General features: G+C 44.5%; 3 protein-coding genes across 6 annotated transcripts; 2 read left to right on the top strand and 1 right to left on the bottom strand.

Annotated features, from left to right (window-relative positions):
* The first annotated feature begins 5,611 nt into the window (after window positions 1-5,611).
* On the top strand, window positions 5,612-8,990 carry LOC101163457 (ependymin-2). The gene is made up of 6 exons (XM_023948857.2): window positions 5,612-5,765; window positions 5,833-5,867; window positions 5,944-6,078; window positions 6,584-6,776; window positions 7,553-7,640; window positions 8,799-8,990. Exons 1-6 carry the CDS (start codon window positions 5,699-5,701, stop codon window positions 8,923-8,925), a joined length of 645 nt encoding a protein of 214 aa, XP_023804625.1. The 5' UTR covers window positions 5,612-5,698; the 3' UTR covers window positions 8,926-8,990.
* Window positions 8,991-9,313: 323 nt separating this feature from the next.
* LOC101167400 (ependymin) lies at window positions 9,314-18,485 on the top strand. Of its 2 annotated transcripts, none has more exons than XM_023948858.2 (7): window positions 9,314-9,455; window positions 14,050-14,223; window positions 14,303-14,337; window positions 14,422-14,556; window positions 14,618-14,810; window positions 14,940-15,027; window positions 18,193-18,485. In XM_023948858.2, the coding sequence occupies exons 2-7, from the start codon at window positions 14,157-14,159 to the stop codon at window positions 18,311-18,313; spliced, it is 639 nt and encodes a 212-aa protein (XP_023804626.1). In that variant the 5' UTR covers window positions 9,314-9,455; window positions 14,050-14,156; the 3' UTR covers window positions 18,314-18,485. The 2 variants fall into 2 exon arrangements, with proteins under 2 accessions (XP_023804626.1, XP_078792740.1); XM_078936614.1 differs by having other exon boundaries at window positions 9,322-9,522.
* A 188-nt stretch (window positions 18,486-18,673) lies between these two features.
* Window positions 18,674-22,555, bottom strand: cskmt (citrate synthase lysine methyltransferase). 3 transcript variants are annotated; one of them, XM_078936613.1, is made up of 3 exons: window positions 21,417-21,893; window positions 21,222-21,334; window positions 18,674-19,381 (listed from the first exon to the last, which is right to left on the bottom strand). In XM_078936613.1, exon 3 carries the CDS (start codon window positions 19,371-19,373, stop codon window positions 18,714-18,716), a length of 660 nt encoding a protein of 219 aa, XP_078792739.1. In that variant the 5' UTR covers window positions 19,374-19,381; window positions 21,222-21,334; window positions 21,417-21,893; the 3' UTR covers window positions 18,674-18,713. The 3 variants fall into 3 exon arrangements, with proteins under 3 accessions (XP_078792739.1, XP_004080099.1, XP_078792738.1); XM_004080051.5 differs by lacking the exons at window positions 21,222-21,334; window positions 21,417-21,893 and adding an exon at window positions 22,401-22,555; XM_078936612.1 differs by lacking the exon at window positions 21,417-21,893 and having other exon boundaries at window positions 21,222-21,351.
* Window positions 22,556-22,981: the final 426 nt, after the last annotated feature.

Raw genomic sequence — 22,981 nt, 5'->3', positions numbered from 1 at the left:
TAATCTACTCTGAAATCGTCCATGACAGGGTTGACATTTTTTACTGTTTGTGTGTGCATTGTCTGCTTGCAGTTAATTTATAAAAAGTGTGGGAGCTTGACCAACATGCATTTCTGACAGCACCGCATCCACCTAACACAATAAATGCGAAGTTAAATGGAAAATCCCATATTTTTTGGTGGGATATTGGGAAGTCTCAAAGGCACCTTATGGTGATATTGACCCATCTATTTTTGCTGTAACTCTTGTGCTATCCTAGGCACTTCAACATTGGGAGTTGGGTCATCTAGACCCACTAGACAGAGCTCTGAACCTTTTTTCTTCAATGATTTGTGATCTTCACTGGTGTCCATGGATTACATGAAATCTTTCCACCTTTATCCACCTTTGTCATGGTAGGGAGAACATGTCAATGGAAGGGTGGGGTCATAGGATAGTACAAGGGTTAAAAAAGATGCAAATGCTGTGCTGGAGTAGTCATCAGTGAATGACTGCGCATATTTGTACCCATCAATAGACTCATTTGCTATTGGTCCTGCTAAGTCTGTGTGTACCATCTGCAGGGGGGCTGTTGCTCTCTCATCAGGATTCCTATTTCGTGTTTGTGTAAATTTCCCCTGAATACACACCTCACATTCGTGGTCAAGCTTATCTGTTCTGCCCTTAATAGTCATCCCATCTACCATATTTTGCAACCTTAGTATATCCTCATAGTTGCAGTGGCCTAATATCTTGTGCCATGTCTGCATATTGCGACAGGTGTTACATCTATAATTATTTTCAACTTCAGTTTGCAAATAGTACAACTTGCCATGTATATGAATGTTATAATTGGTACCGTCTTTGTGGGTTAACACATGCTTAACACAATGTTGCTCCTGAGCAACTCCCTTACACATAGTTCCATCTGCTAGTTCCACAACATGCGTGTCCGGTTTGAAGTTCTCGTCAAAGCTCTTGAATTTGGCAACATCCTTAACCCTTTTGCTATCCTAGGCACTTTAACATTGGGAGTTGGGTCATCTAGACCCACTAGACAGTGTTCTGAACCTTTTTTCTTCAATGATTTGTGATCTTCACTGGTGTCCATGGATTACATGAAATCTTCTCAACCTTTATCCACCTTTGTCACGGTAGGGAGAACAGGTTAATGTAAGGATCGGGTCATCTGGACCCCATGGGATAGCACAAGGGTAATGATGTGTGAGGTGGCTCCAGTGTCGACCATTAGGCCCTTTTCCTTTTTTTTTTTTTTTTTTTTTTTTTTTTAACTTGTCCTGTCCAACAGCTAGGCAAACAGATGAGAGCTGAGGGCCTCTTGTGTTGGACATATTTTATTTTAACAAGAGGGGTTATTAATCTTCAGACAAACCAAAGGTATGTCTGAATAAACCCCTTTTGTAATTGAGGCCAAACTTTATTAATTTCAATCATGTTTGAAAATCTTTGGTGTTGGACCGGACGGAAAAGGAAAGAAGGGAAGAAGAGAGAGGGACGTTAGAGAGAGGGGGGGGTAGGAGGGTGATAATAGGAGGGGAAGGGGGGTAAGACCATGAAGCAGCATAGAGCAGACAGGTTTACTGGTTGTTTATCGTTACGGTACGGTTCAAATGTAGTACAAAAAGGGCGGGGCCTGTTCACACACACTCAAATATTATCAACACACCTGCTAGCCGCAAAAATGTCCACATGTCAACATGCACACAAAACAGATAGTGTTCACGAACGCATACCTATGCCTTTAAACCAACTAGTGTGAAATCTTTCATTCATTCAATCATGCAAACTATTAGTGCAAAGGTGAGCTAACACCTGTGCTCAGGTGAGTGTTTATGTTCTTCTAAAATGGATGGTGGAATGTGAAAAGAAGGAGGAGGAGCGCCCAGCCACCCCCACATCCATACCCCCGCCGCAGCAGCAGCGGCAGCCGGAATTCCCCCAACGCCACACGGGAACAGGCAGGGAACAACCGCCCCCCGGGCGACCAAGACCGCCACCCAGGCCAGGGCCAGCAGGACCGCCGCGAGGCCCCCAGAGCCAGAGAGCAGGGAGGCGCAGAGGGAAAGAGAGCGCCGCCCCAGCCCAGCCAGGAAAGCAGCCCCCCGCCGCGCTGGAAGAGCCCAACGCAGGGCCCCACCGGAGAGGGACGCCCACAGCCCCAGACGAGCACCCCACCACCACCCAGGAGTTCCGGGCATCCCCCCGCCCCGACCCCAGGTACGAGCCAGGACCCCCCAAGGGAGACCCGCTCCGCACTCCAGGCAGCCACCCACCCGGCCCACGGTTGGTCCAGGTAGGAGCAAGGCAGGGGCCCGCCGCCCCCGCCCAGGAGGGGGGAACCCCGGGGAAAAAAGGGCGGCCCACAAGGGATGTTATAAATATGGCCCGACCAGGCTCGGCCATGTTGGAAGTTTGGCGGGGCCCAGCGCCCAGGGGCAAGGACCAGGACCCACCCCCCAGGGACACGAACACCCCCGGCTCAGGTGTAATATGAACCCCCCCACCGCGCGGAGAGAGCACCGCCGGGCCCAGGGAGCCGGCACCCAAGGGACACGGCCGCCATCGCCAAGGGGCCCGCACCCCCCACCAGGGAAGGGGTAGGGGACAGATGGACCCAGGTCCCACCTTCCTTGTAAAATGTGTGTGCGTGTATGGGTGTTTGAGAGGGTGTTTGTGTGCATGTGTGTGTGTTTATGTTTGAATGTATATATTGAAGGGGGAGGGGTGTGTGTACTAAGGGGGGGTGCAGTTAAAATTGGCGAGTAGGGCACTAAGGGGACATCTCCTGATTACTCACAGTGATGTCCCCTCACCCTCCACACCAAGGGGCCCTAAATGCCTAAGGTGCGGTTAAAATTGGCGGGTAGGGTGCCAGGAGGACATCTGCTGCTTGCTTGCAGTGATGTCCAAGCACCCCCCCTACCAAGGACCCTACATGTCTAAGGTGCAAATAAAACCGAAAGAGGGGGGGCCCACTCCATACGGCAACTATAGGAGGGGGGCCACTCCCAAGTAGCCCCCCCCCAAGGCGCATCGCAGGCTAGACCCCCCACCCCCTCACCCTAATATGAGGTTATATAAGGAAGGGGGTAAGTTGGGGACAGCTGGTAGACTGTCCCCCGGTGGTCAAACAGCCGTCCCCCAGCCCACCCCCAGCAAAGGGGCCAGGGCCACCCAGCCCAGGGCCCTTTATTAGGCCCTTTTCCTTAATGCAACGTGCTGGTTGCTGCTGGCCTTTGACGTTTGCATTAGTACGCATGGTCAAGCTCCAACGTAAATATCTAACCTTTAACCCCATACTCTTCGGCCCGATCCTTGAAGTCTTCCAACCAAAATCTTTTAAGCATTCTTAAAACCTGCTTTGAGAGTGGAGGAGGTCTCTCATTTCAAGCCGTTGCTCCTCGTCTTTGGAACTCCCTCCCATTGTCGTGTCAAATTGACTCCGTTGACTGTTTTAAATCTCAGGTCAAGACGTTTTTGTTCAGGAGAGCTTTTAGTTGATTTTATTCCTTGTTTAACTACGTTTTACTGTGTTTTGTTTTATACTTATTATATATTATTACTTCTTTGAGTTTTGATATGATTGATGCATGAAAATGCTCTCTGCTACTGTTACTGGACTTGACCGCAGCCTTTGACACTGTTGACCATTACGTCCTCTTGGATAGGCTAAAAAATTGGGTTGGGGTATCCGGTTCCGCTTTTAACTGGTTCTCCTCTTATTTGACTGGTAGATCTTTTTCTGTCCTCTTATGCATCCTGTCAGGGGCGTCGTAGACATGACAGACCCAGATGCTGAAACCCAGAAAGAACTTCCGACCCAGAATAGTTTATAAGAGTTTTATTTCCTGGGGAAATTCACAAAGTTCCTAGAAATGCGATGGATCGTGGATCCTGAGGAGCGCGACGTGGAAGCCCAGGACGGCGCAACCAACTTGAGGAGAAGCGGAACGCCGAGGACGGCGGGGCGACGAGGCACGAGGCGTGGGCGCCGAGGACGGCGGGACCAGCTCGAGGAGAGACGTGGGCGCCGAGGACGGTGGGACCAGCTTGAGGTGAGGCGTGGACGCCGAGGACGGCTGGACCAGCTTGAAGAGTGGAGATAAGCTCTGGACAAGGAACCAGCGTGACCAGTGGAAGATGAACCTGAAGGAGAGCAAAAAGCGAGTTGAGCAAGGTAACTTGACTAGGTTAGCAGATACTAAAAGGCCAGACTTAAGCACCAGAGTGAGTAAAACGAACTGGTGTTGAATTCTGGTGAGCAGCTCCCTTATGAAAGTCTGGCAGAAGATGAGGTGATGAAGGACAGCTGGTGCCAATCAGCAGAGCAGAGCTGTGAGGGGGGGAGGTGAGCAGACAGAGGCACCGTGACACATCCCTCACTTCTGGTGTGCCACAAGGCTCAGTTTTGGGACCTTTTTTGTTTATTTCATATCTGCTGCCCCTGCAGCATAATTCAAGTTCTTTTAATGATATTTCTTATCAATTTTATGCTGATGATATTATGCTTTATGTCTGTTTTAAACGCCAGGATGTTTTTAAAATACAGATTTTACGCAGGTGTCTGAATTCAGTCAAGAGTTGGATGAATCATAATTTTCTCCAACTTAATGAAGCCAAAACTGAGGTTCTAGTCTGTGCTCCCGACAGTTGCCTCCCCCAGATAGTCCAGTGGTTCGGTCCACTTGCTTCCCTTATCAAGCCGTCTGTCAAAAACCGTGGGGTGACTCTTGACCCGGTTCTATCCTTTGTCTCTCATGTCGGGTCATGTTCTTGTTTTTATCATCTCGAAAATTTTGCAAAACTGAGTCCAATTGTGTCACGTTCTGAGTTGGAGATGCTCATCCACGCTTTTCTATCATCTCGTTTTTATTACTGCAACTCCATCTTCACATGTTTAAGCAAAAAATCTTTAGAACGGCTCCATGTTGTCCAGAACGCTGCTGCAAGGCTTTCAACCAATTCTTCCAAGTTCTCACTCGTCACCCCGTTGTTAATCCTGCTGCATTGGCCCCCCATCCGCTACCGAGTGCATTTTAAAATCCTGGTTATGACACACACAGCTCTTAATACCCAAGCGCCAGTCTACATAAAAGACTTTTTTCAGCCGTACACTCCCAGCAGGTCCCTGAGATCATATGACCAGGGTCTGCTGGTCGTTAAGAGAACTCGTTTAAAGCTGTTTCCTGTTGGACTATTGCAGCATCAATGCCATGAACTCAAAGCAAATACGTTTATTAGAACTGGCCACAAGATCTGTAGGTCCATACCACAACACATTTTCTTCTTCATGCTAAAAAAACAAACCCAAAAAACCTTTGCTTCCTGGTGGCAGGGATCAAATGCTGCTTTATTAAAGATACGTGAAAAAATTCACAACTTGAGTTCATAAATAAAAGGTCTCTCAACAAGTAGTGCATCTTTTCTCCTCTTGTAAAAAGACTGAGGTTCAGCTGTGCTTTTTCTTGACCTCAGATAAACAGCGTGAATACCAAGAACATGCATGAGTCTGATTATCAGTCAGATCTAAGCACAGAAAGCCCCCAGCAGGCTCACCAGGACACGCCAGATTTTGCCGCATTACTAAAAATGTCTTTGATCATTTCAGTGGAAAAGCTGGCCTGCTTGTATTTAAGGACTGGAGCTTGGGTGGGACTTCCCACTTCTGTGGAGGAAAGCGAGATTTTCTTCAGACATCATGAGGTCCGTCGTGCTGCTGCTCTCTTTCTGGATGGGCTGCCTGGCTCAGAAGCCACAACCATGCTGTAGGTACACAATTCTCCACACACCTTACTGTCGGGTGAGGTTTCTCAATTTCTCTTATTTCAACAGCTTCCCCACCTCTCCTATCAGGAGGCGTATCTATCGTAAGTATGGGGCGCTTCATACTCCTGTCATGTGTTGACAGGAGTATGAAGTAAAGCAGTTTTTTTCCTTCTGCAGTCCACACAAGCTCAGGAGCTGGCTGCTTTTGCAAAGTACAGTTATGATGGGCTGGGAAAGCGCATCCGCCTCACCGAGATAGGATCCTACGTGAACACCACCTTCCAGCTGGATGTGCTCCTACTTTTCAAACAGGTGACAGCTATGAATGTTGAAAAAGGTGCCTTTAAGCGCATGGCAGCTTTAAACTCAGTCAGTGCAAACACTAAAATGTTTAGGAGGAAATCAACGCAAAAGTTTAGATTAACCCTTGTGCCATCTCGTGGGGTCCAGATGACCCCCCCCTTCCATTGACGTTTTCTCTTACCATGACAAAGGTGGATAAAGGTGGAAAGATTTCATGTAATCCATGGACACCAGTGAAGATCACAAATCATTGAAGAAAAAAGGTTCAGGTATCGGCTTGTTTAGCGCACTGTCTTGTTGGGTCCAGATGACCCTTCTCCCAACATTAACGTGCCTCCGGGGCACGTTAATGTTGGGAGAAGGGTCATCTGGACCCAACAAGTTGCACAAGGGGTTAAAATGTGCATAAAATGAGGTCACATTTGATTTCCTTTGGAAGCCGGTTTCATTCAGAGATCAGATAAGTAAGCAAACAAACCCAACCTGCTGGATAAAACATCCCCCTGTCCTGTAGGGTTTCATGTACAAGATCAACAACAAGGATCGCACATGCTTCAAAAAGCACCTGATGGAAGACTTCCACCCATTGGCCATTCCGAACGATGCTTCCTTGGTGGGTCAGGCCGTGCTGGGGAGCACCTCTGTTCAAGGAGAAGGACTCCTGGTGAACACGTGGACCGGGCAGATGCAGCTGAGGAAGAGAAACGGTAGAGTGGGAAGAGGGTCTGATGCTACGTTCACACCGGGCGCATTACATACGTTCAAGAACACGCATGGTGTTTTCAGCGCATGGTGTTCGTTTCGTTCATGTGGTGTTGGAATGATCGGAGAAATGATTGTCCAACTGGGAATACGCACATGAACATTAAAAAAAAAAATCTTCCAACTCCACATAATTGCTGAATCTCTTTCTGCACCAGTACAAAGGTCAATTATTTTTTTGCACCGATTACCAATTCCCTGTAATTACCATTACAGGGAAAATAAAACATTGTTAAGGACTATCAGTATCATTTATTCCAGTTTGACTTTCCATATGGCCCCCAGGCCTTAGTGTGCCCACCCCTGGTGTATATTTACAGTTGGAAGAGGCTTTGTGCAAAACATTGAAGCGGTGCAAATCTCGGGGTTTTTTTTCTTTCCCAGCTCTGTTCTCTATTTTAAAAGACTTGGTGTCGTAGAATTCTGGCCCAATTATCCATTTCTCCCTCATGATCAATATTCAGACAGCAAAGGTGATATCCATATGTCCCTCCCAAATCCAAGTCCCTGATAGGTCAAAGTTCAACCTGTTTTAACTTTCAATGCCTCGCGTTTTCTACGTAGAGCCTGAAAATTTGCATAGCGATGCATGAACCAACGTTTACCTCGACTTTTCATTAAAAGTAGTTGCTTCAACGTGCTTTTTCCGAGGGTGGTGTGACCGTAGATTGATGCTCCAGCTCATGATTTTTACTAATGTGAGTTATTTCTCCATCTGCAGCAAAGTACCTGAGCACCGTCACCGAGTTTGGCTGCTTTCCAGTCAACACTCTGGTCAGTACAGACAGTAAAGCATGGGTGCTTGTCAGGTAGGTGAACCTTTCTGGTTATTTGTTCCATTCCTTATGGTGTAAAACCAGAATAAATCAAGTTTTTCTCATAACTTTGAAAGTTTAAAACTTATTTTGCTCATTGAATGTCTGAGTCTGCACCGTGAGGCATTTACACGAGTGACAAAACACCTGGGGTCACAGTGAACAACAACCCCTCCAAAAAGATGACATCACCGCAGAAGGGGAAAAAATGAATGGCGCCAAAATCTCTTACGGGGCTTATAAATATATATTTAAAAATCCACCAACAAAAACAAAGCACACCTGTCGGGATGTTCAAAGGAAGTTTAAAAGTTATTATGGGATTGCCACGGGACCTACAGCTTTACTGCAATTTTGTGGCAAGGTGTGAAATTTGGCAATTTTCCCATTTTTACAAAATATAGGAGAAGAAAACTTTTGTTTGAGTGATCTTCGCAAACATTCTCACACACACAGCCTGGTTTAGTCTACCACAACAACCAAAGTTTCGTTGACCTTTAACCTTGGGAAGAGGTTTTGAAAATTCCAAATATATCCCCTAAGGACCTTCTACAAATTTTAAACTCCTCCTGGGGTTTTCCATCGATCGTGTTCTAACTCCTCCAGCATTACTGGGAAGCTACTTGGGGGGAAAAAACGTAGACGTTGTAGATTTTTATCGGCTTCAATGTGGCAAGTTTGCAAAACTGCCATTTCCCTGTTGCTATATTTGACCGGAATATTGTGAAAATGTAGTCCTTGAACCCCTGCCTCAAGCTGAACAAAACGATGTAACATACAATATGAAACAATTGAGAAAGTGCCCGTTTTTGAACAAAAAACCTCCGTTGCCAAGGAAATCCAACAATTTTATTTCAGCAGATTCTTCCACAAATTACATAGAGCTCTTCTTCACCCCCAGGCGACCAAAAAATAAAATGGTTGCTATGGAGATAAGATCAACAGAAAAGCTGCCATTATGAAGAAATAGTTTTTTCTAAAGAATCTCTTAGATGCAGTTATGACCAGGGTGGCAGGGGTAGATGGGGAGAGTTAGGGGCGTGTAACAGTCGCACACCCAATGAGGGCGGGGCTTGCAGCTTTGATTTTATACATATTTAATATTATGTTTTGTCAAATATATGTGAAGTTCAGTGTTTTTGTGTTTTACAGTTTCTATAACAACATCATGGGGATCCCAGATCCTCAAGTGTTCACCCCTCCAACTTTCTGCAAAGGAGTCCAGCTGGAGGAAGACGAGGAAGAGGAGAAGCACTCATTCTTATACAGCTTGTTTTGAAACATCTCGTTCATGTTTTGACCCCAGTGTTTTATAATCCCTAATAAACTGTGATTCCAATCTTGTCAGTGTGTGAGCATGGAATGTATCTTATCATTAGTTCACCTGTTTGGTTTTATTAGCCTGCATTAATGGCCCTCTCATATAGATAGATAGATAGATAGATAGATAGATAGATAGATAGATAGATAGATAGATAGATAGATAGATAGATAGATAGATAGATAGATAGATAGATAGATAGATAGATAGATAGATAGATAGATAGATAGATAGATAGATAGATAGATAGATAGATAGATAGATAGATAGATATACACGTGTTTGTGTGTGTGTGTGTGTTTGTGTATCCGCCAGCAGGGGGCAGACGTGAGGTGACAGCTGCTTTGTAGCTGCACTGCTGCCCTAGAAACAGACAGAGGACGTCTGTCAACATTGAGAGGAGTAACTCATATAAAATAAAGGAATAAGGAAGACTTTTCTACAGATTATAGAGCTTTTAGTGGAGAAGGATCGACACATTTTAAAAAGTAAGGCCAAACATGTTTTTCAATGTTTATTTATTTTAAAATAACATAGGAGTAAGTGGATAAAAATGTAAGTATAATCATTTATTCTATTTTTATGATAATTTTCACAGACAATATTTGATAACTAATTAAAGCACCAGAATTTGAAGTTGGAAAAATACCAGAAATAGTTACTGACGGTCAAATGTGTGCTGACCGCATCTGTAACCTTTAACTTGTTTACAGTAAATATGAATCATTTATACACAAGAAGAGTGTTCTACGTATGTCTATAACTGAAATATTCTCTGGAGGACAAATATGTTCTTGTGTGTATTTTATAAGCTGTTAGCTGCTGTTGGATGACAGCTCAAATATTTAGTTCTTTCATTGTAAATCTGACCAGCCATTGACCTCACCGCATGTCACTGCTAGCACTGTTCTTTTCTGGACTGAGAGGTCTGAGGTCTTACCAGGTATCTGTTGTAGCCACTCCTCCAGCTTGGGGGTTACTGCCCCGAGTGCTCCAATTACCACAGGCACCACTGTCACCTTCACTTTCCAGGCTTTCTCCAGTTCTTCTCTGAGTCCCTGGTATTTCTCCAGTTTCTCATGTTCCTTCTTCCTGATGTTCCCATCGCTTGGCACTGCCACATCCACCACAACGGCTTTCCTCTGTTCTTTATCCACCACTACAATGTCTGGTTGGTTCTCCATTACCATCCTATCAGTCTGGATCTGGAAGTCCCACAGGATCTTTGCCCTCTCATTCTCTACCACCTTCAGAGGTGTTTCCCATTTTGAGCTTAGGGTTTCCAGTTCATATTCTGCACATATGTTCCTGTATATTATTCCAGCCACTTGATTGTGGCGCTCCATGTATGCTTTCCCTGCCAGCATCTTACATCCTGCAGTTATGTGTTGGATTGTTTCAGGCGCCTCTTTGCACAGCCTACACCTTGGGTCTTGTCTGGTGTGGTAGATCTCTACACCTTGGGTCTTGTCTGGTGTGGTAGATCTATACCTTGGGTCTTGTCTGGGGTGGTAGATCTATACCTTGGGTCTTGTCTGGTGTGGTAGATCTACACCTTGGGTCTTGTCTGGTGTGGTAGATCTACACCTTGGGTAGATCTATACCTTGGGTCTTGTCTGGTGTGGTAGATCTACACCTTGGGTCTTGTCTGGTGTGGTAGATCTACACCTTGGGTCTTGTCTGGTGTGGTAGATCTACACCTTGGGTCTTGTCTGGTGTGGTAGATCTATACCTAGGGTCTTGTCTGGTAGATCTACACCTTGGGTCTTGTCTGGTGTGGTAGATCTACACCTTGGGTCTTGTCTGGTGTGGTAGATCTACACCTTGGGTCTTGTCTGGTGTGGTAGATCTACACCTTGGGTCTTGTCTGGTGTGGTAGATCTACACCTTGGGTCTTGTCTGGTGTGGTAGATCTACATCTTGGGTCTTGTCTGGTGTGGTAGATCTACACCTTGGGTCTTGTCTGGTGTGGTAGATCTACACCTTGGGTCTTGTCTGGTGTGGTAGATCTACACCTTGGGTCTTGTCTGGTGTGGTAGATCTGAGCCTCTATGGCTCTGGTGCTCAGGTCTTGTTCCTGAGCTGCCAGGATGAGTGCTTCAGTGCTGTCCTGTAGGCCAGCCCTCTCTAGCCATTGGTAGGACTTCTTGATATCAGCCACTTCCGTTATGGTCCGGTGGTACATCCCATGCAGGAGTTTGTCCTCCCATGAGGATCTGTCCTCCAGCACTGTATCCTCTGCTCTCCATTGCTTGAGACATTCACTGAACACACTGTCAGTTGGGGCCTTGAGCTTGATGTATTCATGCATCTTGGGTGTATATATATATATATATATATATATATATATATATATATATATATATATATATATATATATATATATATATATATATATATATATATATATATATATATATATATATATATATATATATATATATATATATTCCTTGTTGCCTGCTCCAACAAAAAAAAAAAAAAAAAAAACACACACACACAACAACACACACACAACAACACAACAACACAACACACACAACAAACACAACACACACAACACACACACACAACAACACAACAATTAATTATTACAGGAACATGTGTGCAGAATATTAACTGGAAACCCCAAGGTCAAAATGGGAAACACCTCTGAAGGTGGTAGAGAATGAGAGGGCAAAGATCCTGTGGGACTTCCAGATCCAGACTGATAGGATGGTAATGGAGAACCAACCAGACATTGTAGTGGTGGATAAAGAACAGAGGAAAGCCGTTGTGGTGGATGTGGCAGTGCCAAGCGATGGGAACATCAGGAAGAAGGAACATGAGAAACTGGAGAAATACCAGGGACTCAGAGAAGAACTGGAGAAAGCCTGGAAAGTGAAGGTGACAGTGGTGCCTGTGGTAATTGGAGCACTCGGGGCAGTAACCCCCAAGCTGGAGGAGTGGCTACAACAGATACCTGGAAAGACCTCAGACCTCTCAGTCCAGAAAAGAACAGGAACAGCTAAGATACTGCAGGACCCTCAAGCTCCCAGGCCTCTGGTAGAGGACCCCAGCTTGGAGGAGAAACCACCCGCGGAGGGTGAGAGGGGCGTGTGTGTGTGTATATATATATATATGTATATATATATAAAACAAATGAGAGTCCCAGGCACAGATGAGTGAACTTTCTATTTCATATTTTTTGCATTTGAAGTTAGGTGATCAATCAATCAATTTTGTTATGTTTGTTTAAAACAACCTTCTCAGAGAAAACAGAAAAATTTGACATTTCTATACTTGAAATTTGCTGAATATGTGGACCGATGCAATTGCAAATTAAAAGATTCTAAGATACAGGGAACTATTTTTAAAAGTTTATGAAAAATACTTTTGACAATTAAAAAATTTTGATCTCATCTCCAAAACATGGGAGACGTGTCTTAATATTACTAAAACATTTAATAAAAACACAAAAAAGGTCAATTCCTTCCTCAGTCATCTCCAAAACATTACAGGTAAACTGCAAAAAAACAAATGATAATAAAACATTTCTTCTGTTTTTCTTTTCTTTATTCCCTCCAAAATGCTGTGGCCGGACTTTTTTTGGTTGCAGAAAAATTCTCCCTTTTTTCTTTGAGCCAGGTGATTAATAAAACAGTAATGAAAATCAGAAAAATGTCGATTCATGGATTCATCCGTGTGCTCTTCAGTTCAGGTCACTCCTAAAATATTCATTTCAGCAGGAAGGGCTCGGCTGCTCACATGCTTGTCATAACAATGACATAAGTCAAAGTAACACAATCCGTCCCTCAGCGGTTTCTTCTAACCAGTCAAGTGACATTTAGGAATCCAAAGGTCAATAACAAAGTGCTGCATCTTTGGAAGAATCCATTTGAGCGAGTGGAGTGAAGGACACTGAAACAGGCCAACGCTTTTTGTGAAGGCCATGTCACACAGCCGCTACGTACATTTTACACATATTTCCACATATGAAATATCCGTCTACATGGGTGATCTACGTCATTCATACGTGTTTCTTGCGTTCGTCGATGTGCTCAGGTGTCTGTCGAGGGTTTCAGCCGGCGGGTCTTTCAGTTCAAAATCTTTAGACGCTTGAGAATTACGCAGTTTATGTGTATTTTATGTAGTTTATACACAATCATTACGTAAATCGTATGCTATTGTGTGTTGTACTTGTGAGACACATACACAAATGTGTGTCTTTCCCCGACTGTTCCACGTTTGTCTAACAGACTTCACGTATACGGCGCACAGATCACATTACAATGACGTAATTGACGCATGAATCACTAATGAATTACAGATAAACATCACAATAATCACACGGTTCATGTTCTACGCTGGTTTACATGTTCTTCTCGTGGTTTATTCCTACTTCTTCTGTGGTTTTAACCCTTGTGCTATCCTATAACCCCACCGTTACATTGACGTGTTCTCCCTACCATGACAAAGGTGGATAAAGGTAAAGAGGATTTCATGTAATCCATGGACACCAGTGAAGATCACAAATCATTGAAGAAAAAAGGTTCAGAGCTCTGGATAGTGGGTCTAGATGACCCCACTCCCAACGGTAAAGTGCCTAGGATAGCACAAGGGTTACCGTGGTTCATTCCTGATACATCTGTCAAAATTTCAGGTAAAGACCATAACTCTTCTCACTTTTTCATACTCAATTTTTAACGTAGATTCACGTATGACAAATTTTCATCAGTGCTATTTGCACAAAAATGTATGTAGCGGGTGTGGGACACGGCCTTGAGGGCGAAATTTCCCCATTACAGTCGCTCCTAAGAGCAGCTGAATGTACAATTGAAAAAAAAATGTATCACATGTTCACACAATTGCACAACAATAGATCAGAAATAGAAGTTACAGACAGTTTAAAGGACAGCAATAGCAAGGATCATCAGGGGGTTTACTGGTCAGGTTGTTCAGACATGAACCAGCTGCAAAAAAGGTGATAGAAATGTAGAACTTTACAACATTTCACCATAAGAAAACAAACAGGGGGCGTGGCTGAGTCCATCGTTCACAACAGATTGCAGTCAGCTGAGTCACAGCGCTCGTGTTTTACAGGCGACCTCTGCTCAGGAACGAAGGGAAACAGGAAGTGGATGGGTTGTTTTTTACAGAAGTGAGACTCTGAGCAGGTGCAGAGGACAGTACGGCTGTGGAAAGGGAACATGAGAGCTCTCGTCCTCTTGGTGTGCTTCTCAGCGTGCTGCCTGGCTCAGAGGCCACAACCATGCTGTAAGTTCACACATCTTTGGCTAAAGCCAGCTTTTGACCTCTAAATGGGCTAAAATGGAAATCTCTTCTTTTGTGACAGTATCTCCTCCTCTGATGACTGGTTTCCTCTCTGTGGTGAGACTAACACTGGATTGCTGTTGTTCATTGTCCTGAACTTTAAATCTTCCTGAAGCTTAGCTACAATAGTTTTTTTTTCAGAACACTCAAAATGAGAAGCTGACAGCCTATGCAAAGTACTTCTACGATGCCTTTGGGAAGCGAATCCGCCTGAAAGAAGTGGGAACTTACGCCAATCAAAGCTTCCACTTTGATGCTCTGCTGCTCTTCAGAAAGGTAACGGCTCACCTCAGGCGGCAGAGTTGGGAGCAGTTCTTTACACGATTACGTCTCCTAGGGTGTTCTGTACAAGATCAACCACAAGAACCAGACGTGCACCAAGAAGCAACTGGGTGCAGGTTTCCACCCGCTGGCGGTTCCAAGGAACGCCACCCTGTTGGGACAGGCCGTCCTGGGCGGCTCCTCCGGACCCGGACAGGGGGTCCTGGTCAACACATGGACCGGACAGGTGCACATGAAAAACAGAACAGGTGAGACAAAATAAGGAGCAAAACAAAAACAAAAAAGTGTCATGGGTTTGCATTGGCCTCACATGACTACTCCAGGGTTTCCTGTTCCTCCTGTCATGTCATGTGACCCCGCCCCCTCTGTCTCCACAGCTGAGTACATCAGCACGGTCACCGAGTTTGGCTGCATTCCCATCAGCACGCTGTATCACACCAACAAGAATGGATGGATGGTGACCAGGTGAGTGTCTTACCTGGTGAGGTGTGGAAACAGATATTCACACACCTGTGCAGGTGCTGCACAAAAGCACAAAGACTCAACGACCTTTAATCATCAAACTTTACCTCAATGTCAAATGTCAAATAATCATTTATTGGCTGTAATCTCTCCACAAAAATCCAACTCAGATGGTTGACCACTTCCTCTTCAAATTATACAAAAGTGAAGTGGAAGTTCCCTCCAATTTAATTCTACATGTCAATCATACTGAGTTCTGACACTTGGCTCCACCACACTTTACCTCACCAGTTTTACATCTTTTCCTCTTCCCATCATTGCAGCTGTTTGCCAAAATCAGGAACGTTCATGTGATTTCTCAGTCATGTGCACTGAGCGAAGCATCTCAACCGAAATAAAAACAGATGTAGGGGGAAAAAAATCCCATGATCATAAGAGTTTGACCTCTCTGGGTGGGTGGAGTGTTCCTGCCTCAGGTGGAGGAGTTTAATTAAATATCTTGGGGTCTCGTCTGTGAGTGAGGGAAGATCGGAGCGTGAGATTGACAGGTGCTCCCTTAGAGACAGGGTGAGAAGCTCGGTCACCTGGAGAGAGCTCGGAGTAGAACCGCTGCTCCTCCACATCCAGAGGAGCCAGTTGAGGTGGCTCGGGCATCTAGTCCGGATGCCTCCTGAACGCCTCCCTGGGGAGGTGTTCCCGGCACGTCCCACTTGGCGGAGACCCCGGGGAAGATAGAGACTACGTCTCTCAGCTGGTCTAGAAACAGCTCAGTTTCCCCCCAGAGGAGCTGGAGGACGTGGTCAGGGAGAGGGAAGTCTGGGCATCTCTACTTAGACTACTGCCCCCGCGATGCCGGTCCCGGATGAGCGGAAGAATGCATGGATGGACATGGTCAGACGTATTAAGAGCCTTTGCTGGGACTCATATTGAACTCACATGATAGAAGGTTCTCCATGTGAGTTGGCTAAAAGGCACATGAAAGACTTCCAGACCATGAGAAATAAGATTCTTTGGTTTGATGAGACCAAAATGGAACTTTTTGGTTTTAATTCTAAACGGTATGTGAGGAGAAACTCATCGCCTGCCCAAAACAATCCCAACATTTAAACATGGTGGTGGCAGCATCATGGTTTGGAGGTGTTTTTCCAGCAGCAGGGACCAAACGGCTGGTTGCAAGTACAGAGATATCTTGAGGAAAACCTGTTCCAGAGTGAACGGGACCTCCGACTGACGGTTCGACCTCCAACAATGACCCAAAGCGCTAGAGTAACAAAAGAGTGGCTTCAGAACAACTCTGTGGGGGTTCTTGGCCGGCCCAGCCAGAACCCTAATCTAAACCCAATTGGGCATCTCTGGAGAGACCTCAAAATGGCTGTGCATCAGCGTTCCCCATGCAACCTGATGGAGCCGGAGAGGATCTGCCACGAAGAATAGCAGAGGATCCCCAAACTCTAGGTGTGACGGACGTGTTCCATCAACCCCAAGGAGACTCGTGGTTTCTAATATCGGGAGCTCCCACTCAGCACTGAGCAAAGGCTCTATGGTCAAGCGGTTTTCCAGTTTGGCAATTTGCAGAAATTTCTACACCTCCAATATTTTTCTGTCCTGATGCATCAACTCGGGGTTCAATACAATAAACGACCTTGGGAGAATTTCAGACAGGCATCTCAGCAGTGCGATTACCTGTTTACACCTCCCTGTGGGCGGTTTAGCCCAATTAACTCACCTGTTCCGCGACCCACTTAGGAACCAGGTGTGGCTCCCCACACCCTCTGTTTGTGGCCCCACCCTCCTCCCCAGCTTCCACCTGTAAACTCCATTAGGGGAAGTTTTATACCCAAGGTTTTCTATGGGAGATCTTTTTTTAGTGTATCTGAACGCAGCCTTATGCCAAACTAAAAGAAAATATGGAAAATGAATTGTTTTTTACTCCATGAGTTGTCTGACTGAAATGAACTTTCCTGAGTTTGGCTGCAATGATCCAGAGAGAAACATTTCAAGGGGTCTGAATAACCCACTGTGTGCACCCAACTCAGCCGGGGGAATAAAAAGATGTTGAAAAAAATGCTAATCATTTACATTCTCAGGAAAAAACAAACACTGATCAATCAGGTCGGTATTATGCAGGGTTTTGACGTTTTCTCTTACTGACTGTTCAAAAATGTAAAAAAAAAAACAAAGATCAAGATTCAAACAAGCGATTTAGCTGCTTATGGTTTGTTCCTTTGCACACGATAATGTTCACATCAGCATAACGTCACTAAATGTACATCCACTTCATACTTTAAGCTCCTGCTCTGAAGATGCTTCATTACATTTTAAAGACTGATGAATGTTTTGGAGAACTTTAGTTCTTCTAAAGTAAAAATACTTGCAATTTATCAAAACTAGTAGTAAAAAAAGTATCAATACTTTTACTCAGCCAGACGATTCAGGTCATTAGTTGAGACGATTCTTGTCTTGTGAAAACATATAAAAAAAAGAATTCAAATTTAATTTCTAAGTATTTGTTTATTCAAATGAATCAGGAGCAGACGGAAAAAAATCCTGTTTGAAAAATGTTGTATTTGTGACGCTGGGTGGGGTCACATCTCCCACTCTGACCTCTGAGCAACACAAGAGGTGAAAGGGGGCGTGGCTCCATGCCAACGGTCCCGCCCACAACTCATAGACTAAAGTGTGATGAACTCCTGCCGCTCTGCACAAACTAGGTCCAAGAAAACGATGCAGGGCTTTAGATTTTGGCTAAAAAAACTCCATCACTGCTTTGAGAATCGATCAGAAGGTGATGGGAGGGGCCTCTCCGTCCGTTCCAGATCCTCTGTGGCGGCTCCAGTTTGTGGCTCCACCCGGCCCGTCTCCTGTGGTCACACCCCTAAAACCTACAGAACAGTCCTCTCCAGGGACTTTGAGGGACTTTGTGTTTTTATCATTTTCTTGGTATATTCACTTTTATTTGGTTAAATGGTTAAACAGTGACTTTCAGGGGGGGAGAAGTCATAGCAAGGTCAAAGTCTGATCAGTAAAAACTATTTCTTTACTTGTGTTTAACAATTTTGTACTTTAAAAAGTTATGAAGCTTCTTCTAAAAAGAGCCAAACGGTTTGAACAAACCTCGACGTTAGAAACAGGAAGCAGATTTCTGAACAAACTGCTTTCTTCTTTCAGCTTCTTCAACAATGTCATAGGGTTAACAGATCCTGAAGAACTAATCCCGCCCTCTTTCTGTGAAAACGCCATCCTGGACGAGGAGGAGGAGGAGCCAGCGACATTCTACAGCTTATTTTAAAGCCTTCTTTACGGAAATATAATGCAAGCTGCTGCACAAATCATCTTTTGCTTGCTTGTTTTCTGAACCTGCACTTTGATCGAATTTAAAGACTTTAGTTCAGCTGCAAATATGTATTTATCTGGATGTAGTGTCACGAGATTATCGACGCATTAAAGGCTTGAAGGTTCCAGCTGTGCGTGTTCTTCATTTTTGCAGGCCTTCATCCAAAATCTCCGGGTTGCAGGTGCGTCCTTTGGCCACTAGATGTCAGTGTAGACCAGAAGTGGCGTTAGCGCTGATGAGAACTTGATAGCATCTCTGCTCTAACATTATTTAGATTCATGGGTATCAGCAAACAATTAAGAAAATTTGGCCATAGAAAATACAAAGTTTGAGTTTTATTTATCTGTACTACAAGTTAACACTTTGCAGGAGTGCGGGGCGTGACTTGGTAGCAGAAGTAGCACACTCCCCTGAGCTGCCCGACCTCCTGAACCCCAACATCGTGATGCAGGGCTGCTGACTCCAGCCACAACAGTCTGGCGTCTGGATCCTCGTCTGAGAACTGCAGCAGAGACCCCGAACCCTGCAGCGCCCTGAAGCACTGCTGGAGCACCAGGACCGCCTTCCCCTTCCCCTCTTTGGACCTCAACAGAGCATCGGTGGTGCCTTTGTCCACGATCAGGTCCAGACTGTTGGGACTGTAACGCCTGTCCAGCTGCGTGCAGTCCAGCTCTACGAACTGGAGCCGGGAAGAGGGGTTGCTGGGCCGGACCGCTTCTAGTCGAGTCTTTTCCTGCATCAGCTGCACAGCCACAGGTGAGATGTCCGCACAGGTGACGTGGACGGAGACGGGAGAGTGTCTGTAGATGGAGGGCCCCAATGCAGACGTGCCACAACCCATATCCAAGACCTGGACCGGAGAGTCCGGATGGGAACTGGACCGCAACAGAGGCATGAGGAAGTCCCGAACAGAGTCAAAACCGAAGAACCACTCAAAGTTTTTGAAGGAGGAAGTCGTGCTGCTGCTCTCCGTGTAGAAGCGGTCCCAAGCTGACCTCTTATCCATGTTTTCCATCAAGTCAGCTAAAAAAAACACACAAGAGATTTTAATCATTTCACAACTCGGCAAAGGGCAAACCCTCAATGTGAATTCACTTTCTCAAATAATCAAGTCCTATCTGCGTCTGTCACGTACTTCCGAAACCCTTGTGCTATCCTAGGCACTTTAACATTGGGAGTTGGGTCATCTAGACCCACTAGACAGTGCTCTGAACCTTTTTTCTTCAATGATTTGTGATCTTCACTGGTGTCCATGGATTACATGAAATCTTTCCACCTTTCTCCACCTTTGTCATGGTAAGAAGAACACGTCAATGTAAGGGGGGGGTCATCTAAGATAGCACAAGGGTTAAGGTCTGTAATTATGAAAATGCTTCAATCAGGAAGGTCTAATAAGGATTCCTTGTTTCTGAATACCTGTGAAACATGGAAGATGTGTTTGGGACAAAAAAAAAAGTATTTACATGAGTTCAGTGTTGCATTTTCAAAATAAGAACAACTAGGGTGCATGAACATTATCTTTGTGAAAAAAGGTTTTGTGCAATAATTTAAATCCCATCCACATGTTGGGTCAGGCAACAAGTCTACAACATTCAAAGTGTGGGAAAAATAAATCTAAACATCACACGAGAAAGAGAGCACATAGCAACACGCTTTTACTTTGAAAAACTGATTTACGTGTCTGAAAAACTTTTTATAGCTTTTCCGGTGCCTCTCAAAATTCGTGCAGGCAATGCAGCAATGTGTCTCATCTTTTTTTGGCCTCTTCTGCAAACAACACCCCCGTTTGTTTTAATGTAATAATGAACACATCATCCCAAGATCACAGATATAGCAGAGATTTAAAGAAAATTAAGCTTGAAATTGCCTTTATTCGTTGAGAATCAGGTGCAGACGGAAAAAAAGGCCATTTGAAAACTATTATATTTGTGACGTTGGAAATACGCTGGGCGGGGCCACAAGCTCCCAGCTCCGCCCCCATTCTGATCATCCACCTGCAGACAAATGGATCCATGAACGTCTTTGTTTTCCCGGTTTGAGCTGGAATCTGGATCTAAACTACGGCTGGACACAGCTGATATTGTCTGATGCTTTTATGCTACGCTAATGTTAGCTTGGGAGTTTGAGGGGCTGTAAGCGGCTGTAGCGGGAGAGACTGTAAAGAGAAGGATGATGGGAATTTGTAAACTTTTAACCTTAAACAGAAACACATCTTTTATAGCTTTACTTCTTATCTCAGTCTTTTTTTCTTTTGTTACAAATTTTCTCTCTCCTTTTTCTTTACTTTAGAAACTTGCGTTTGGTTTCCCCCAATAAAAGAATTAGCCATTTCAATTTTTAGTAAATATCTTCCTTGCTATATTTTACAATCATAAATACAAATTTTCTAACAAAGTTCCAAAAACATTTTTGGAGGCCAAACTATACATTAAAACAATTATTTTTTTAAATAACCGAAAAGCTGTCAAATGTCTTGACATTTGTTACAAACTATAATTTTTTTAAATGTTATCACCCTACTTTTATATACTCGCTACATGTTTTTGTTTGTTTGTTTCTAGCCGTGGGACCTTGTTTTGATTATTTTACTTTTTTTGTATGTTTGTATTGACACATAGTAATAGTTTTGCACTGAAAGTGACGTTTACAATAAAGCTAAAAATAAAATAAGAAATACAAGGACAGGTGATGGGAAGAGGGGTTGGGTTGCTGCGTGCCATTTATTTTGGCTAAACACAGTATCATCACAATTAATGACTATCGCCCAGTGGCCCTCACTCCAGTCATAATGAAGAGCTTTGAAAGGCTGATCCTCCCGCACATCAGGGACCACCGTTCCACAGACCCCCACCAGATCACATACCGCAAAAACAGATCCACAGAGGACGCCGTAGCCGTGGCTGTCCACTCCACGCTGAACCACCTGGAGCAGCAGCGGAGCTACGTCTGGAGGCTCTTTGTGGATTACAGTTCTGCCTTCAACACAAGGACAGACTTTGCGACAAACTGCTTACTCTTGCCCCCCCCCCCCATGCAATTGGATTAACAACTTCCTCACAAACACCAGCAAAACCAGGGAGATCATCGTCGACTTCAGGAAGCATGGCGCCGACCCAGCCCCCCTCCATTTCAACGGGGAGGACGTGGAGAGGGTCCACACCAACAGGTTCCCCGGCATCATCATCTCGGCCGACTTCTCCTGGACAGCCAACAGCAAAAAGGCTCAGCAGCGTCTGCACTTCCTCAGGAAGAACAACATCAGCACCGACCTGCTGCCGACCTTCTACCATCATCCATCCAGATCTGCTCACAGAACCAAACTGTTCTGCAGCTGCACCGTGGCGGATAAGGAGAGACTGCAGAGAGTCGTAGAGACGACTCAGGAGATCATTGGACGCCCTCTTCCCACCCTGACTGACATCTACTCCACATGCTGCATCACTAGGGCCCAGAACATCTTTAGGGCCCAGAACATCATCAAGGACAGTTCACACCCCGGCTCTGACCTGTTCCACCTGCTGCCCTCTGGGAGGCGCTACAGAGGCATCAGAAGCAAAACGAACAGACTCAAAAACAGCTTCTTTCCAAAGCCAATGACCATCCTCAATTCTAAACGCACAGATAAATCTGCCAAATCACAGTCCACTTAGGAGTCTACCCAACATCAACAATGTACCTCATTGCTGCCTGTACATCTGATATGTTTGCACACAATTTTGTACGTAATTTTGAACAGAAATCTTGGACATTATTATATTACAGTTTTTATTTTGCACACTGTATATGTGATTTATTTAATATTATATTTTGTTATTCTTGCAATGGAATGGCGATGCTTCAATTTCATTATACAATGGCCAATAACAATAAAAGCAAATCTAATCTAATAATGAAGAATAGTCCGTCCACTCCATGCAGAAACAAGCCCTGATGGAAGCTCCTGGGAGCTAAAGCTAAGCTAGCAAACTCAGAACGACGTCATCGATACCGAACCGGATATACACGCGGGGAATTCTTCACGAGGTTCTGGACCTGCACGTACTTATGAGTGATGAATGTCGCCGTGAAAAACAGACATGAACTCTCCAGCTTGACCTCAAACACTTTGAGAGCGGCGACATCTTGGCTAGATGTCTGTGGCCGCGTTCGCGAAGACCTCTCACTCTGATAGAAATTCCTAGGACCGTCTTTGTCCTTCCAGCCGCTCCCTTTAGGGGGCGCCATAGCGAACCATCTGATGGTCAATTCACTTAAACGCCATCAAAACATCTAATTATACTTCTACAATCTTTGTTTTGATCATTTTCCCCAAACAAGTCAATATTAAACTTTATTTAAGTAGCACTTGTCCATACAGACTGAGATAAAAATGGATTAAATGGATTAAAAGTAACATTTTTTTCTTTACAAATGCCTTTAGCTTAATTTGTTATAGTAATAGATTGTGCATAAATGATCGTTTCCATTAAGGACTGCAATTTAAGGTATGACTGTTACTCTCAGAAAATGACCTTGTAGGGTTTTTTTTTAAATAAATTGTTCAAAACAGACAAAAGTTTCAACTTTAATCAATTATTTCACATTTTAATGCATGTGTGTGGTGGGGGAGGGGTATTTATTTTA

The sequence above is a fragment of the Oryzias latipes genome, chromosome 18 (genome assembly GCF_053564925.1).
Source record: "Oryzias latipes strain Hd-rR chromosome 18, Olatipes_Hd-rR_3.1".
NCBI lineage: Eukaryota > Metazoa > Chordata > Actinopteri > Beloniformes > Adrianichthyidae > Oryzias > Oryzias latipes.
Note: the sequence above shows the minus strand (reverse complement) of the source record. Positions and strands in the feature narration are given on the sequence as shown.

Bases quoted from the DNA above. Each gene is read 5' to 3' on its own strand.
- LOC101163457 (XM_023948857.2), top strand. From the start codon at position 5,699: ATGAGGTCCGTCGTGCTGCTGCTCTCTTTCTGGATGGGCTGCCTGGCT. The intron at 5,868-5,943 runs GTAAGTATGGGG...TTCCTTCTGCAG, and splicing joins TATCAGGAGGCGTATCTATC to TCCACACAAGCTCAGGAGCT. The intron at 6,079-6,583 runs GTGACAGCTATG...CCTGTCCTGTAG, and splicing joins TGCTCCTACTTTTCAAACAG to GGTTTCATGTACAAGATCAA.
- LOC101167400 (XM_023948858.2), top strand. From the start codon at position 14,157: ATGAGAGCTCTCGTCCTCTTGGTGTGCTTCTCAGCGTGCTGCCTGGCT. The intron at 14,557-14,617 runs GTAACGGCTCAC...TACGTCTCCTAG, and splicing joins CTCTGCTGCTCTTCAGAAAG to GGTGTTCTGTACAAGATCAA. The intron at 14,811-14,939 runs GTGAGACAAAAT...CTGTCTCCACAG, and splicing joins GCACATGAAAAACAGAACAG to CTGAGTACATCAGCACGGTC.
- cskmt (XM_004080051.5), bottom strand. From the start codon at position 22,479: ATGTCGCCGCTCTCAAAGTGTTTGAGGTCAAGCTGGAGAGTTCATGTC. The intron at 19,382-22,400 runs GTACGTGCAGGT...TGTTTTTTTTAG, and splicing joins GCGACATTCATCACTCATAA to CTGACTTGATGGAAAACATG.